This window comes from Rhinopithecus bieti, unplaced genomic scaffold (assembly GCF_001698545.2).
Source record: "Rhinopithecus bieti isolate Rb0 unplaced genomic scaffold, ASM169854v2 scaffold_34968, whole genome shotgun sequence".
NCBI classification, from domain to species: domain Eukaryota; kingdom Metazoa; phylum Chordata; class Mammalia; order Primates; family Cercopithecidae; genus Rhinopithecus; species Rhinopithecus bieti.
In genome coordinates, this window is record NW_016814942.1 from 748,243 (window position 1) to 765,864 (window position 17,622).

The 17,622-nt window shown below is 53.0% G+C and overlaps 1 protein-coding gene across 3 annotated transcripts in view; it reads right to left on the minus strand.

Moving 5' to 3' along the window:
* Positions 1 to 17,622, minus strand: part of SLC25A42 (solute carrier family 25 member 42) — a 50,425-nt gene that overhangs the window by 6,045 nt on the left and 26,758 nt on the right. For 2 of the 3 annotated variants that reach the window (XM_017852739.1, XM_017852738.1), the window contains exons 2-6: positions 10,421 to 10,535; positions 4,769 to 4,874; positions 2,068 to 2,093; positions 1,271 to 1,437; positions 566 to 682 (exon numbers count right to left, since the gene is read on the minus strand). In XM_017852739.1, the coding sequence (XP_017708228.1) occupies positions 566 to 682; positions 1,271 to 1,437; positions 2,068 to 2,093; positions 4,769 to 4,874; positions 10,421 to 10,501 (497 nt within the window). In that variant the 5' untranslated portion in view covers positions 10,502 to 10,535. Of the gene's footprint in view, positions 1 to 565; positions 683 to 1,270; positions 1,438 to 2,067; positions 2,094 to 4,768; positions 4,875 to 5,282; positions 6,299 to 10,420; positions 10,536 to 17,622 lie in introns of those variants that run through there. The other variant, XM_017852740.1, reaches the window with a different exon arrangement.

The window sequence follows — 17,622 nt, forward strand, 5'->3', positions numbered from 1 at the left end:
TTTTTTTTTTTTTTTTTTTTTTTTTTTTTTTGAGGCAGAGTCTGGCTCTATTGCCCACACTGGAGTGCAGTGGCTCGATCTTGGCTCACTGCAACTTCTGCCTCCCGGGTTCAAGCAATTCTCCTGTCTCAGCCTCCCAGGTAGCTGGGAATACAGGTGAGTGTCACCACGCCCGGCTAATTTTTGTATTTTTAGTAAAGACGGGGTTTCACCATGTTGCCCAGGCTGCTCTCAAACTCCTGACCTCAAGTGATCCGCCCGTCTCGGCTTCCCAAAGTTTTGGGATTACAGGTGTGAGCCACCGCCATATTCTTACATATTTTTAATGCATCTGTGCCCAGTTCAAAATGAAGGTTTTGATCTAAGCAGAAACTGACCCCCAGGCTAAGAGAACAAATTGCTGCCTTTCTGGAACAGCTGCAGAATAAAACACGAGGCCTGCCCTGTGGACACAGAGGCCCAGATGCAAACCCCAGCGGCCCGATAGAGAGAGGGATTCCGACCTGGGAGCCCCCAAGACACAGAGCCCCCGGGGCTGATGCACATCACAGACGTAAGGACTCACATTTCCTTCGGGGTTACGGCCATCCGCGCTCTGACCAGGTCCAGGGGGTAGGTCAGTGAAGCGGCTGTCGTTCCAGCCAGTGCGCCGGCGAAGAGGCGAGGCCAAGGGGGCAGGGCTCTGAACAGGGCAGGGGGAGAAGGCGAGACGCCAGTGAGGGGGACTGCAGATACACAGAGGCCCAGCCTGGAGCACATGCACGTCTCTGCTGGGGTGGGGACAGGGGTGGGGACCGAGGAACACGAGGCGGGTTTGGCTTTCTCGTGGCCAAGATGATGGGGTTTCTGGAGTGGGCCTCATTTTGAGGTTCACATGGCTGCCTTCCCTTCCCCGCTGCTGGCATAAATTAATCAATGATGTGTATTTTCCCTACGGCCCAGGGGGCATAGTGGCCTGTCTCTCTGGGATTTATGTGTGAGGGTGGAGAAACGTCTGGAGACAAACGGGCAAAGGAAAGGATCTCTGAAGACAGAATAGGGCATGTGACAGAGTCAGGGGGCGCCTCAGGAGGGCCTGGGTGAGGAACCTCCCGGTGTTTCGTTGGGGGAAGAGGGAGTGCAGGGTTAGGGACAGGGCACCGAGAAGAAAACGCGGAGAGGGCGGGACATAAGGAGGGCAGGGGGCAGGACGTGCAGCAGACAGACAGAGGGGCGGGCGTGGGCGGGGCGATTCTGGGGCGGGGCAGGGCGGGGAGGGGCGGGTCCTCACTCTCCGCGGAAGCCATAGTAGCTGCCCAGGATGCGCTTGTACTCTTCGTGGGCGCTGAACTGGATGGCGGCGTAGGGCACCACGCGCACCATGGTGGCCGAGTTCCCGCGCCACAAGCTGAGAAAGCCCTCGTTGAGGTAGGTGTAGTAGAGGACCCGGAAGGCCTCCTGGAGATAAGCGGGGAGGTCAACATCCCTCCGCCTCTGCCTGCCCTCCCTGTGCGCCTGTGTGTCCAGCAGAGCGCTGAAAGTGCGGAGGCGGGGCCGGGGTGACCCCATCTCCATGCACAGTACACAACTCCACCCCCATGTGAGGGCCCCACCCCGATTTGTCCAGACTGACATTATCAACCCCAGCCCCGTCCCTCCTCCCTATGTTTTCTGGGCCTCCCACCCCAGCAAGTTCTCCACCCCTCCTGGGGACTGCAAAGCGAACCAGGCTGCAAAGCAGCTCGGAGCCCTGCCCAAGGGCATGTCTGTTGGTGTTTGGCATTCTAGCTTTTACAGTTTATCTTTTTCTTTATTAAGAAGGTAGCACCTGCTCTCTGTTTAACAATAAATCAAACATGAAAGGTTGTTTTAGAGCTGTTGAGTGTCCCCACCCCACTGCCGTAAGGACACTCTGGATGTCCCGTCAATTCCCAGGCTGGGCCGTGTCCAGGCAGAGCTGGGGATGGGAAGACAGGTAGTCCTATCCCCACCCCCAGAGACTCTCCTCAGATCACCTGCCTAACTCCTGCCAGCCCAGCAGGGTAGTGGTGACTGTCCCCAGGCTGGGGCGGTGACATAGTGGCTCACCTTGGCAGAAAATCTTTTTGAAGACACTGGAAAAAACAGAAGCACAAAAGCCACTGAGATGCAAAGGACAGAACCCCCCGTCTGCGTGGTCCCACCCCCGGCACCCCCTAGCAGAGTCACCCTCCTCTTCCCCCCAATCTTGTCCCAGGAATGGGAGCTGAGCCAACACCCAACCCCCAGAATAGTGAGGGTCTCCAGTGAGAGAACATGTCTGAGATGGGTTGGCACTCAGCCTCCTGTCCCTGGACTAGACTACCATTCACCCAAACCCCTGTAGTGAAGGTGTCCCAGCCGCCAGGCACTTGGGCCTCAGCTGAAAGCCCTGGCTCTCAGAACAAGGCTTGCAGGTTCTACGTGTGCAGTCTACGTTTGCAGTCAGCCCTCTCTTCCAGAAATGCCCCTCCCAGGGTCGCAGCACAGGCACTGCTATCCTGCCTCTCCCACCCCCTGTGGCTGCCGGGTTCCCTCTCTGGTTCTGTGCTGCCCTTGGGCATGGGGACCCGAGCCATGGTGGGCCATGAGCACTCTTGGGAGAGACCCAGAAAAACGGGCCACAAATGGTCATCAGGAGCCTCTGATGGCCTGGCAGCCCGCTTCCCTCAGCCCTCGCCCCCCACCATTTGTGTGTGCAACATGCATGCATGCCTGCTGCCTCCAGGGTTGAACCCCAGTTCCCTGAAGAACACAACACCCCGCACCTGCTCATGTGCACTTAAAGGGGCCTGCCCTGGCCAGGCGCAGTGGCTCAAATCTGTAATCCCAGCACTCTGGGAGGCTGAGGTGGGTGGATCACCTGAGGTCAGGAGGTCGAGACCAGCCTGGCCAACATGGCAAAACGCTGACTCTACTAAAAAAAAAAACAAAAAAATTAGCCGGGCATGGTGGCAGACTCCTGCAATCTCAGCTACTCGGGAGGCTAAGGCAGGAGAATCACTGAAATTCGGGAGGTGGAGGTTGCGGTGAGCCGACATCACACCACTGCATTCCAGCCTGGGGAACAGAGAGACTCTGTCTCAAAATAAATAAATAAATAAAAGGGCCTGCCCCTTTTGAAGACCTGCCAGCTCATTGGATGCCTATGCCTGCCAAGGAGGACGCTGATATCCATGCCTCCACTTTACGGAGGAGGAAACTGGGACACAGAGAGGGTAGGGGATCGGCTCAAGGTGGTGGGAAGGGCCTGGCTCAAGCCTGCAGATTCTTCCCAAACAGCTGAGGGGCAGAGGGCCCCGGCTGTAACCATCTTGCTTCTGGGCCCTGGGCAGGAACTGGTAACTGTTTGAGGGGGGCAAAGGCCACCTCTTCAAAGGACTCTGCGACTGTTTAACCCTGGGGAGGGAGGGTGAGGGTTTCTGTTGAGGGTTTAATTTCTGTCCTCCGAAAAGCTGTGTCCAAGTTCTAACCCCTAATCCCCAAGAAGATGACCTTATCTGAAAGCAGGGCCTTTGCAGATGTAATAGAGTTAAGGTAAGGTTGTACTGGGTTAGGGTGGGCCCTAAATGCAAATTGGTGTCCTTATAAGAAGATAAAACAGGCCGGGCGCGATAGCTCATGCCCATAATCCCAGCACTTTGGGAGGCCAAGGTGGGTGGATCACTTGAGGCCAGGAGTTCAGGACCAGCCGAGCCAACATGGCGAAACCTGTCTCTACTAAAAATACAAAAAAATTAGCCAGGCATGGTGGTGCGTGCCTGTAATCCCAGCTACTCGGGAGGCTAAGGCAGGAGAATTGCTTGAACTGGGGAGATGGAGGTTGCAGTGAGCCAAGATCACACCACTGAACTCCAGCCTGGGTGACACAGCGAGAGACTCTATCTCAAAAACAAACAAACAAAATAAATATATAGAGAGAAAACAGACACACACGTGATGACAGAGGCAGAAATTGGAGCCATGGGGCCACAAGCCAAGGAGAACCAGGAGCCCCTAGAAGCCGGAAGAAGTAAGGAAGATCCTCCCCTAGAGCCTCTGGAGGGAACGCAGCCCTGCTCACACCTTTACTTCAGACTTCTGGCCCCAGGACTGTGAGAGAAGAAATTCCTGTTGTTTGAGGCCACCTGGTTTGTGGTCTGACAGTAGCCCCAGGAAACTCGTACAGATTTGAAGTGGATTTTATTATTTATTTATTAAATTAAATTAATTAATTTATTTATTGAGACAGAGTCTCTCTGTCACCTAGGCTGGAGTGCAAAGCCGTGATCTTGGCTCACTGCAACCTCCGCCTCCCAGGTTCAAGCGATTCTCCTGACTCAGCCTCCAGAGTAACTGGGATTGCAGGTGCCCGCCACCATGTCCAGCTAATTTTTATATTTTTAGTAGAGGCGGGGTTTTCCCATGTTGGCCAGGCTGCTCTCAAACTCCTGAGCTCAAGTGATCCATCCGCCTCGGCCTCCCAAAGTGCTGGGATTACAGGCAAGAGCCACTGCGCCTGGCCTCTAAGTGGATTTTAAAGAGACATTAAAAAAACCCAATTTGAGTGCAGTGGAGCACACCCATAGTCCCAGGTACTTGGGAGGCTTAGGCAGGAGGATCACTTGAGCCCAGGAGTTTGAGGCCAGGCTGGGCAACAGAAAAAAACCTCATTTCTAAAATAAATCTAAAAAAAAAAAAAAAAAACAATTTGAAGCATGGCTTAGGGGCCATGAAGGAGGAGGTGACCGCCTGGCAGCTTCTTTATCACATGGGGAAGGACAACACTTACCTTGGAAGATGATTTTGGTTCGGTCCAGGGGGGCTACTGCTGTTTTGGCAAGGGCGCCAGCCAGGGCCCCAGACAGCAGGGAGCTGAGCACTTGCCTGTGGTCACGCTGCAACAGAACACGTCATCAGAGGTCAGAGGGCAGGGGGTCTGCTCTGCAGAGGACCTTGCCCCAGAAGTGCCTTCCTTACACCCTCTGGGCCAGGGCCAAGGGATGCACCCCACCCTGAGTGTGTTGGCGCTGCTTGGTTCTGGGTGATCCATGGTGGGTCCACAGGCCACAGTGAAAACCTCCCAGGATAACAGGGACCATCCACATTGGAGGTGAGGTGTGCAGGTTTCACATTCTCAGAGACAGGCTCGCAATAGGACTGGCCTATGTGCAAACTTCAGTTCCCTCCACAGCCTGTGTGCACCTGACTATGGCACTGTGGCATTTTAGGTACACAGGGACTGAAAACAGGCACTAGGGACTGTTGGGGTCAGGGGGTTGGCAGTGGGTATCAGGCAAGCAGACCTTGACTCTGTGCCAGCGTGTCCCTTCCCACAACTTCCGATCGGGTTGGCATCTATGACTCTTCATCCAGCCCAGTTGAGGGGGTGACAGCAACATTGATGATGGCTGCCAACTTGCGTTGACTACTCCCATGCCAGCCCAAGAGCCATCGCTTTCCGGAGTCCTCTGGAGCTGCCCAAGGCCCCTGCTCCCCCACAGCCCTCCCTCCTTCCCTGGAAGGTTGTGCCGCACAGGAGTGTGTCCGAGCCCTGTGTCCCATGGGCACCACCTGCCCATCAGGTTGGAGTTTGACTCGGCCACAGTACTCTCACTGAGAAGTGGCAGAGAGCATTCTGGAAAGTTCTGGATGGGAGGTGTTCTGATTCCATTTCCCCAGTGGACTTGGCCACGGGACTCATTGAGAAGTGGTGGAGAGCATTCTGGAAAGTTCTGGATGGGAAGTGCTCTGACCTTTCCTTGCCCTGCAGTGCTTTGCTGTCTGAATGTAACGTGGATGGGCAGGTTGTTCAGCAACTTCCAGGAATCTGTGAAGTCCTACTAGGCACAGGCTTCCTGAAGGGCCTGGAGTCCCACAGTACAGGGTGGGGGTGTATGCAAGACTCCTCCTTTCCCCATGGTGCCACTGGTCCACACAGAGAGCCAGATGCCAACAGAATCATCAGATGAATGCAAATATAGCCACCCATCGGGAAGGTGCCGCAAGGAGGTGGCCCAGGGTTCTGCAAGAACTCTGGATAGGCGGGTGAGAGGCTGAGCTTGAAGGATGAGGTGCAGGTCACTTTGGGGTGTGTGTCATAGTATTAGGTGGGGAGGAATGAACACTCAGAGGCTAGGGTGAAAAGGAGCAGGGTACCCTGGGGGACCACAAGGAGAGGGAAAGGGAGGGGGCCCAGAGAATAGAAAGGAGATGGGAAAGAGAGATGGGTGCCAGACCCCACAAAGCCTGGCAAGGAGGGCTGATCTTTGCCCAAATAAATGGGCAATTTTTTTTTTTGAGACACAGTCTCTCACTCTGTTGCCCAGGCTGGAATGCAGCGGTGTGATCTCAGCTCACTGCAACCTTTGTCTTTCGGGTTCAAGCAATTCTGCTCCCTCAGCCTCTTGAGTAGCTGGGAGTACAGGCAAGCACCACCACGCCTGGCTAATTTTTGTATTTTTAGTAGAGACGGGGTTTCGCCATGCTGGCCAGGCTGGTCTCGAATTCCTGGCCTCAAGTGATCTGCCTGCCTCGGCCTTCTGAAGTGCTGGGATTACAGGCATGAGACCCCATGCCCGGCCTAAATGGCCCATTTTTAATATGACCAGAGTGGGGCTGGGCACTGTAGCTCATGCCTGTAATCTCAGCACTTTGGAAGGCCGAGATGGGCAGATCACCTGAGGTCAGGAGTTCGAGACCAGTGTGCCCAAATGGTGAAACCCCATCTCTACTAAAAATATGAAAATTAGCCGGACATGGTGGTGGGTGCCTGTAATCCCAGTCACTCATAAAACGGAGGCAGAAGAATCGCTTGAACCCGGGATGCCAAGGTTGCAGTGAGCCGTGATTGCACCACTGTTCTCCAGACAGGGTGACAGAGCGAGTCTCCATCTGAAAAAATAAAAAATAAAAATAAAAATGTGACCAGGGTAGAAGTGGCTCCTGCAGAAACCCAGGATAGATATGGTGGAGGCTGGAGATGGGGAAGGGATGTGGGAGCACTTCTCAGGTGTAACAGGCAGCTGGAGTCAGACTGAGCATGGCTGCCCCCACCTCTAGAGTTTGCTCAGCTCAGTGGGTGGCTCGGGGTGAAGGGCTGGGCCTGAGTCTGTCCACACACCTGACCTGAATCCCAGTTCTGCCCTGACTGAGCTCAGGCAGAGGGTGCCCTCTTTGGTCTCCCAGTCCTCATTGTTGAAACGGCAAGGTGCCAGCTCTCAGACCCTTTCCCACATGTCCTGGGCTACCCAGCAGCCTTGCACCCCCAGTCCGGTTCCACAGAACACAGCCTCCTTTTCCTCAATGCCCCGAGGGTCCCCTCCACCAGCCCAGCCCTCCCTTCCTCAAAGGGACAGATTGCACAGTGATTTTATTTCTGAGGTCAAACTTCGCCATGGGGTTTGATCTTCTCCTAGCTTCTTGGAGGCCTGTCTTTGGGGGCTTCTGCCTTTTCTGGGACATGCAGCCAGGTTGCAGACGTCTGGTTCCATGAGCTTTGAGAAATGTGGGCGCTTGGTGGTCATCCTAACAGCAGTCCAAGGCCTTACCAGCTGGCCAGTTCCTTCTCTGAATCAGTCGGACCAGCTGCTCCCCTCTGGAATGGGCCTCTGTGTGCAAATGGAATATTCCATGGAGAGTGCCTCCCTGTGACCTGCTGGAGACACAGAGTTCTTCCACCTCCTCCATTCGGTGTTTACCTCCTATCAGTTTGTCCTTTTGTTTGCTTGTTTTTTGAGACAGAGTCTCGCTCTGTCCACCAGGCTGGAGTACGGTGGTGCAATTTTGGCTCACTGCAACCTCTGCCTCCCGGGTTCAAGTGGTTGTCCTGCCTCAGCCTTCCCAGTACCTGGGATTACAGGCATGCGCCACCATGCCTGGCTAATTTTTGTATTTTTGGCAGAGATGGGGTTTCTCCACGTTGCCCAGGATGGTCTCGAATTCCTGAGGCTCAGGTGATCACCTGTCTCGGCCTCCCAAAGTGCTGGGATTATAGGCCCAGCCGAGGCTCTTAACATTACAAAGCCAACTCTGTGTTGTTTGTTTGAGATAGGATCCCACTCTGCTACCAGACTGGAGTGCAAGTGCATGATCATAGCTCACTGCAGCCATGACTCCTTGGGCTCAGGTGATCCTCCCACCTCAGCCTCCTCAGTAGCTGAGACCACAGATGTGTGCCACCACACCCAGCTAATTTTATTTTCTTCCAAAGACAAGGTCTTGCTATGTTACCCAGGCTGTTCTCAAACTCCTGGGTTCAAGCAATCCTCCCGCCTTGGCCTGCCAAAATGCTGGGATCTCTAGTGTGAGTCACCATGCCTGGCCAATGCTAAATCTTAGTATCAGGAACACACATCCATAAACTGCACCTCTCAAGGCGGCCACCAGTGGTACCTGGAGGACGTGTGTTGGGGCCAGTTCACATGCTCAGTGGAGGCTGCTGCCTCTGGCCGACACTTTCAGCTCCTCTCTAATGAACACAAACACCTTATTATCCAAAGAGCTGGGAGCAGGCATCACTGACAGGTCAAAATTTCAAGATCCATCATGTGGGGAGATCCTACAAAAGAAGAATTTGTTGGCCAGGCAGCTGACAGAGAGAAAGTGGGCGATCCCGGATAGGATGCATGTTGGCCGTAAACACCATGGGAAGAGGCTCAGTATTTTTTTTTTTTCCGAGACAGGGTCTCACTCTGTCGCCCAGGCTGGAGTACAGTGGTGTGATCTCAGCTCACTGCAACCTCCACCTCCTGAGTTCAAGCAATTCTCCCACTTCAACCTCATGAGGAGCTGGGATTACAGGCGCGTGCCACCTGGCCAATTTTTGTATTTTTAGTAGAGACGGGGTTTCACCATGTTGGCCAGGCTGGTCTTGAACTCCTGACCTCAAGCAGTCCTCCCACCTGGGCCTCCCAGAGTACGGGGATTACAGGCATGAGCCACCATGCCCAGCCAAGGCTCAGCTTCTTAACCAAAGAAAAGAGACTTTGCAGAGTGAGTCCCTCCCACCTTGGGGCTGGCCAGGCAGGCCAAGAGTAATGTCTTCAGGGCCTGCCAGCACAGAGGAGAATGGGCATGTGTGTATGATGCCCAGCAAGTGACCAGCACTGGCGCATTTCTGCGTGTGGTTTGGCAGCCATTGCTGTCTCAAGCTTGTCCATGTGGTGGGATCCACATTGCAGACCCCCTCCTCTCTGGCATACAGAGCAACAGCTGTATCCAGGTGTTCTTCCAGCTCTTTTGGGACCTTCACTAAACTTCAAGGCATGTGCCTGACCTGTGCCTCAGTCACCTGGTGGTAACCCCAGTAAATGAGTCCTCCCGCCCACCTGCTGCTCTGAGGTGTCACCTGGAATCCTGGGAAAGGTCAGGAGGCCTGGAAAATGACGCCACCTCAGTCTTTGACCCCATGGACTTTGAAAACTGCCTGTGCGGTCGGCCTGAGTCAGGCCCTGGGAGTGCAATGGTTTCTGCGTGGGGCTGGGTTGGTCTGTGTTTCAGGTTCAGCTGATAGGACTTAGGGGCCAGTGGGGGTTCTGGTTTCTACGGTGAACAACAACAGGGCTGACCCAATTGCTTTGAGAGAATATCTTTTCTTCAATGGAACTGTGGACTTAAGAGGTGAACTTGGAAACACAGAGTAAAGCCCAAGCATGCCCACCCCCTTTGGCTCTCTGCATTTGCCTTTTTTTTTTTTTTTTTTTTTTTTGAGACAGGGTTTTATCCTGTCGCTCAGGCTGGGGTGCAGTGGCACAATCTCGGCTCACTGCAACCTCCGCCTCCCAGGTTCAAGCAATTCAACTGCCTCAGCCTACCAGGTAGCTGGGATTACAGGTGTGTGCCACCACGCCTGGCTAATTTTTAGATTTTTAGTAGAGACGGGGTTTCACCATGTTGCCCAGGATGGTCTCAAACTCCTGGTCTCATATGATCCTGCCACCTCAGCCTCCCAAAGTGCAGGGATTATAGGCGTGAGCCAGCACGTTTGGCCTTGGCTAATTCCTTAGTGTTCCAAAATCTGAGGGAGAAAAGGGGGCTCCAAGACACGTCTGATATGTCAGGCTTCCCCTCTCCACGCTGGCGCTGGGTGAGGTTTTTGCCTCTTACCAGGTGGCTGGGCTGGCTGGATTCACATCACAAGCAGGGCTTTCAGTGGAATAGAGGGTGGCTGGTGTCCTCCATCCCATGACCTTACAGTATCTAGGGCTGTGGGAGCAGAGAGGCTCTGCCACTCCACCCTCAGCCTAGGTGGGCAGGGGTACCAACATGCATATCCTAGGTGCAGGGTGATTTGTGATGGGGTGCATGGAGCACAGGAGAGGGATCTCTGAACCTGTTTGGAGAGGGCGCAGAAGCTGGGAGGAGGGGGCGGGGAGCCTGGGAGTCAGGGTGGGGAGGCTGGGGCCCCAGGAGAACACTCATTCCGGGAGGCTGGGGTACTTGCCTTTGATGAGACGGATGAGGACAGGACAGCCTCGGCATCCTCACGCAATCGCACCGGGCCTTCCTTCACACCATTATCCATACCAGGCCTGCTCGGAATGGCAGGAGACTCGGTCCTGGGGGGGTAAGGGAAGGTGGTAAGATATGGCGAGATCCTGAGAGATGGTAGTTGTTCCCACCAGCCTTTTCCTATCCCGGTTTCTGGCTCCCTGCATGGGGAGGGATGCCCTCAACTGCATTCTGCGACCACGGTCCTGTGTGTATTGCTTAATCATTTACAAAAGCCTTTCTTGTTGGCACTGGAATGTAATCCTCACAAACAGTCTGTTCTTTTTCCAAATCTGGTGCCCAGGGAGCAAACAGGCTCAGAGAAGTTAAGCAGCCAGCCAAGGTCACACAGCCACCAGCGGATTGTGGGGCCAGTGTGGCCGAGGTGCTTGGTGCCAATACCACTGTCGGGCCAAACATCCAGTGGTCTTGTGTCAGCTTGGACCCGAGGGTCTCTGTCCACCGAAATACTTTATTTATTTATTTATTTATTTATTTATTTATTTATTTTTTGAGACGGAGTCTCACTCTGTCACCCAGGCTGGAGTGCAGTGGCACAATCTTGGCTCACTGCAACCTCTGCCTCCCAGGTTTAAGCAATTCTTGTGCTTCAGCCTCCCAAGTAGCTGGGACTACAGGCGCCCGCTACCATACCCAGCTAATTTTTTATTTTTAGTAGAGACGGGGTTTCACCATGTTGGCCAGGCTAGTCTCGAACTCCTGACATCAAGTTATCTGCCCGCCTTGGCCTCCCAAAGTGCTGGGATTATAGGCATAAGCCACCACACCTGGCCTTTTTTTTTTTCCACCCATGGCTCGAGTGCAGTAGCACAATCATAGCTCACTGCAGCCTCAAATTCCTGAGCGCAAGTGATCCTCCCACCTTGGCCAGCTAAGGGTGATTTTTTTGTTTCTGTTTTGACAGAATCTCCCTCTGTAGCCCAGGCTAGAGTGCAGTGGCATGACCTCGGCTCAGTGCAGCCTCCGCCTTCCACGTTCAAGTGATTCTCGTGCTTCAGCTTCTCAAGTACCTGGGATTACAGACGTTCACTGCCATGCCCAGCTTTTTTTTTTTTTTTTTTTAAGTAGAGCTAGGGTTTTGCCATGTTGGCCGGGCTGGTTTTGAATTCCTGGCCTCATGTGATCCTCCTGCTGTGGCCTCCCAAAGTGCTGGGATTACAAGCGTGAGCCACTGCGTCTGACTGGGTTGGCTAATTTTTATTTTTCATTTTATATTTTGTAGAGACAGTGACTATGTTGCCCCGGGCGGTCTGGAACTCCTGGGCTCAAGTGATCCTCTGGCCTCAGCCTCTCAAAATGCTGGGATTCCAGGCATGGCCACTGTGCCTGGTTAGTTCCCATACTTTAAAATCATCCAGTAAATGAAAACACATTACTACAAAGTGACGCAAAGGGTGCAGAGGCCCCAGAGCAGGCATCAGTGCCGGTGAGTAACGCTGTACAAAGTGCACTTGGGATTCTGCTACACCAGCCTCCACTGCTGACTCTTTCCTAGTGAAGATGGACCCATGGGCACTGGCTCTGGGAGAAACACCTGCTTCAAAGATGGGGCTGGAGAGAAAGGATGAGCCTGGAGCACGTGGAGGTGCCAGTCATGGAGGACATGCTCAGAAACAGAAACCAAAGCAGATGGGTGTGGTGAGGGGGTCATGGGCACCCTCCGAAAGAACCCCTGATGGCCAAAGCTGGAACAGTTTGAGCGGAAATGGAAAAAAACATAAAGCAGCCATGGATGAAAGCCTGAACTATAAAATAAATAACCATGCGTCCATATGATATAAAGAAATGACAGAATAAGTAAGTATATGGTAGAGAAGAAACAAATCTCCCAGGCAAAGGATTCCCAAATAGTTCAGCAGCTTGGACCTCCAGGAGGGGCCATGCCTCCTACCCTCAGGTGTGGCTGCGCTTAGCGGCTTCTTTCCAAAGAGTGCAGTCTGGAAAGGGGGCTGTCAGTGACTGCAGCACAGAAACCTGATGGATCCCAGCTGGGCTAGGTGATCCAGGTCAACACTGGCTGGGATAAGTCAGGTGGATGCACTTGCTTCTCATGGAGTGTGACGACTAGGGTCTTCCTCCCCCAGATCCATCACCCCATCTGACTGTGAGAAAAACATCAAGCTGGGCGCAGTAGCTCACACCAGTAATCCCAGCACTTTGGGAGGCTGAGGTGGACGGATTACAAGGTCAGGAGTTCGAGACCAGCCTGGCCAACCTGGCAAAATCCCATCTCTACTAAAAATACAAAACTTGGCTGGGCATGGTGGCGGGCACCTGTAATCTCAACTACTCGGGAGGCTGAGTCAGGAGAATCACTCGAACCCAGGAGGTGGAGGTTGCAGTGACCTGAGATCATGCCACTGCATTCCAGCCTGGGTGACACAGTGGACTCTGTCTCAAAAGAAAAGGAAAAAACTCCAGACACATCCCAACAGAGGGGCATTCTCCAGCTCCCCTTACCACTGCTCCCCCAGTCATGGTCACCAAAAACAAGGACAGCCTGAGAAACCATCTCAGCCCAGAGAAGTCTAAGGAGATGTGAGCGATGTCAGGAGATTGAGACCATCCTGGCTAACACGGTGAAACCCTGTCTCTACTAAAAATACAAAAAAATTACGGGGTGTGGTGGTAAAAGGCGCCTGTAGTCCCAGCCTACTGGGAGCTGAGGCAGGAGAATGGCGTAAACCTGGGGGCGGAGCTTGCAGTGAGCTGAGATCTGGCCACTGCACGTCTAGCCCTGGGCGACAGAGCGAGACTCCCTCTCAAAAAAAAAAAAAAAAAAAAAAAAAAAGGAGATGTGAGGACTAAAGGTCAGGTGGGATCCTTGGACAGAGAAAGGACATTCAGGAAAAACAGAGGAAACGTGAATAAAGCATGGAGCTCCATTAATATTAATACTGTCTCAGCATTTGTTCATTAGTGAGGCAAATGCACCGCAGCACTGTGAGAGGTTATGCATAAGGGACGCTGGATGTGTGGGGTGTCAGGGAACTCAGTACAACCTTTGCAATTTTTCTGTAAATCTAAAACTGCTCTTAGGTGGATGTGATGGCTCCCACCTGGAATCCCAGCACTTTGGGAGGCTGAGGTAGGAGGATCGCTTGAGCCCAGGAGTTTGAGACAAGCCTGGGCAACATAGTGAGACCCCGTCTCTAGAGAAAAAAATTAGCTGGATGTGGTGGCATGCACCTGTGGTCCCAGGTACTCAGGAGGCTGAGGTGAGAAGGTCGCCTGAGCCCAGGAGGTCGAGGCTGCAATGAGTTGTGATTTCAGTACACTCCAGCCAGGGTGACAGAGCAAGACTGGACTGGGTCTCAAAAAATAAAAATAAATAAAACTGCTCTCAAACAGACAGAAACCAGATCCTAAAGACCTTTTCCAGCCGGTTGCTGGGGGTCGGCATCTTTCATCATTGGCCCGTGGGACGCGCTGCGTATATTTCACCTTCCCCTGCAACAATCAGCCATGTCTGACTGCTGCCCAGCACCACCCCCAATGCTACAGACCCTGGGGGCTGTCCTTGCACTTAGGTGCTCGGGTGAGAATGGCGCAGCCTCTCTACTCCTCGATTCCTAGAATTGAGGTGCTGGGTCAGGCAGCCTGGACACGTTCTGCAAAGTCACCTTCCCCAGAAAGGATTCAGCCATTTGCCATCCCCCAACAGTGGGTGAGGTGCCCGAGGCCTGGGTCCTGGCCGAAGGGGGTCCCTCCCGCCCTCCTGTGGGCTCTTGCTCTGAGCTCCTCAGGAGGTCACAGTCCTGTGAGGAACAGTCTCCCCAGGAGGGCACTGCAACCTCAGACCCTCCCTTGGCTGCACCTGCCCAGCCTCTGTGAACAAGAAGAGCCACCAGCCAGGGCTGCCTGCAGTGCCCCTGGTACCATCCTTCACTGGATCACCTGCCCAGGGCCAGGGCTCAGCCTCCAGTGGCACCCACAGACATAGACAAAGTCACTGGGCAACCTGGCCGGAACTACACAAGTGTGCTGGGCCCTGCAGGTGACAGAGCACTGAGGGGAGCTGGGGCTGGGGGACGTACCTGGAGGACCTGGAGGGGGTGGAACCATGGCCCCTGAAATATACAACCTGCCCCCAGAACCTGTGAATGTGACGCTTTCAGGAAAAAGGGTCTGTGCAGATGTGATAATCACAAGGCAAGATCTCTAGATGAGGGTTAAGGTGGGCCCTAAGTACAATGACTGGTGTCCTTGTAAGAGACAGAGTAGGAGACACAGACACAGAGGGGAGGGCTGAGGATGAGGCCTGGAGCACGGTGGGCCACCACAGCCGGTGCGTGATCCCACAGCACAAGACCGGCCTGCTTCTGTTCCAGCTGCCTCCTCATCCCTTAGTGAGGCCAAGGAGACAGTCGCGGTACTGCCAGCACCCGCCACCCTCCCCGTCTCAAGAGGAAGAGGGCCACAGGGCACCAATGCCTGCAACCATCAGAGACACGGGTTTTCATGACATTCTCTTTGTTGTTGCTGCTGTTTTATAGTCAGGGTCTTGCTCTGTTTCCCAGGCTTGAGTGCAGTGGCACAATCATAGCTCACTGTAGCCCCTCCTGGGCTCAAGCGATCCTCCCACCTCAGCCTCCTGAATAGCTGGGATTATAGGCTCATGCCACCACATCTGGCTAAGTTTTTCATTTTCTGTAGAGACAGGGTCTCCTTACGTTGCCCAGGCTGGTCTTGAACTCCTGGGCTCAAGTGATCCTCCTGCCTCAGCCTCCCAAAGCGCTGGGATTCCAGGTGGGAGCCACCGCACCTGGCCATAACATTCTTGTGTTTCCACTGTACTTAGTTTGTTTTTTCCCATCACCTCCCATTTTGCAGTAATATTGAATTTATTTTTAAGGCAGTGATACAAACTACTATTTATTTTTATTTTATTTTATTTTATTTTATTTTTGAGACAGAGTTTCGTGCTTGTTGCCCAGGCTGGAGTGCAGTGGTGCAATCTTGGCTCACTGCAACCTCCACCTCTTGGGTTCAAGCAATTCTCCTACCTCAGCCTCCCGATTAGCTGGGATTACAGGCACGCACCACCACGCCTGGTTAATTTTGTGTATTTTTAGTGGAGACGGGGTTTCACCATGTTGGCCAGGCTGGTCTCAGACTCCTTACCTCAGGTGATCCACCCGCGTTGGCCTCCTAAAGTGCTGGGATTACAGGCGTTAGCCACTGCACCTGGCCCAAACTACCTTTAGATGAATTTAAGTTAGAAAAGACAACCATTAAGTGAATTCTAGAACTGGGTAGGGCAGACCGCAGATCTAGGGGAAGAGGTCCCCGAGGATTTCAGCGGAAACGGGCCCAAGAGTCATGCTTTTGTCTTTTGTCACAGCAGAAGGATGCTGCCTGTGGTCAGGAGTAAGCTGTGTTTGCTGCAGCTCAGGAAGACAAAGGGAAAAGCCATGTGACATCCTGGACCCCAGGGACCACAGTGAGAGCAAGGGATGGGTTTCGAGACATGATAACCTAAAATACGACCTCGGCCTTTGAGAAAACAGAAGCAGGAAGCACTGTTCCCTTTCCCTTCTCCCCAGAAGCAGGTCATGAGACTCTCAGGTGGAAGGTGCCTCCTGTATACCTGGAGGAGGGAGCAGAAGATGCAGAGATGCCAAGAACCTGAACAAACAGGTCTTGCTAAGTTCCCCCAAGGTTATTACCATTAAATCAGAAGTCTTTTTTTTTTTTTTGAGACGGGGGTCTCACCCAGGCTGGTCTTGAACTCCTGGGCTCAAGTGATCCTCCTGCCTTGGTCTCCCAAAATTGCTGGGATTACAGGTGTGTGCCACTGTGCCCAGACAGATCATACCCTTTTGCCCTTCAGTTAGACTTGCCCATGACTCTAATCTTCATCAAACCTAACATAAACATACTCAGGTTTACCTGTTTTAGGGGGAGGTCTTTGTTTCCGTATAAAGGCTCCCAAGTCACGTAAAACTTGTATTAAATAAATTTGTCTGCTTTTATCTTGTTAATCTGCCTTTTGTTACAGGGGCCTCAGCCATGAACCTAAGATGGGTGAGAAAAAAATATTTTCCTCCCCTGCATGGAGCGGCCACTTGGGGTGGCACCTTTGCCCCTTAATAAGCAAGCAGACACCTGGCTATGACTTTCAAGAAGAGGCGAAACTGACACGGGACTTCCTAGGCATCATTTGGGGCGGGTGGGGGACAGACACACTTGGTTTTGCTTCAAAACCCAAACTTGACCTTCTCAAAATGTAAGTCACTCACAAGTTCAAAGATTATTTATAGCCGGGCGTGGTGGCTCACGCCTGTAATCCCAGCACTTTGGGAGGCCGAGGCGGGTGGATCATGAGGTCCGGAGATCGAGACCATCCTTGCTAACACAGTGAAACCTCGTCTCTACTAAAAATACAAAAAATTAGCCGGGCGTGTTGGTGGGCACCTGTAATCCCAGCTACTGGGGAGGCTGAGGCAGGAGAATGGTGTGAACCCGGGAGGCGGAGCTTGCAGTGAGCCAAGATTGCGCCACCGCACTCCAGCCTGGGCGACAGAGCAAGACTCCATCTCAAAAAAAAAAAAAAAAAGATTATTTATATAAAATAGGATCTGCAGGCCAAGGGGGGACAGGACACTAGATTGGCCACTTGTCAAAGTTTGTGCCTAAGAAAGCAATCTTTGGAAAGAGCCCAAGGAAAGCTTAGAAGGCAGACTCCTGCTCTCCCTCCAAGGACCCCCAGTGGAACAGACATTCCTGCTGAAATGCCTTATTCTTCTCAGCTCATTTGTTAGAGTTTAGAGGTGGTTTTTTTGTTTTGTTTTGTTTTGTTTTTGAGACGTAGTCTCGCTCTGTCACCCAGGCTGGAGTGCAGTGGTGCGATCTCGGCTCACTGCAAGCTCTGCCTCCCAGGTTCAAGTGATTCTCCTGCCTCGGCCTCACAAGTAGCCAGGATTGCAGGTGTGTGCCACCATGTGCAGCTAATTTTTGCATTTTTTTGTAAAGATGGGGTTTCACCATTTGGGCAGGCTGGTCTCGAACTCCTGACCTCAGGTGATCCACCTGCCTCAGCTTCTCAAAGTGCTGGGATTATAGGCATGAGCTACCACACCCGACTGCCTGGAATCTTTTTTTTTTAATTATATATATATATATAATTTATTA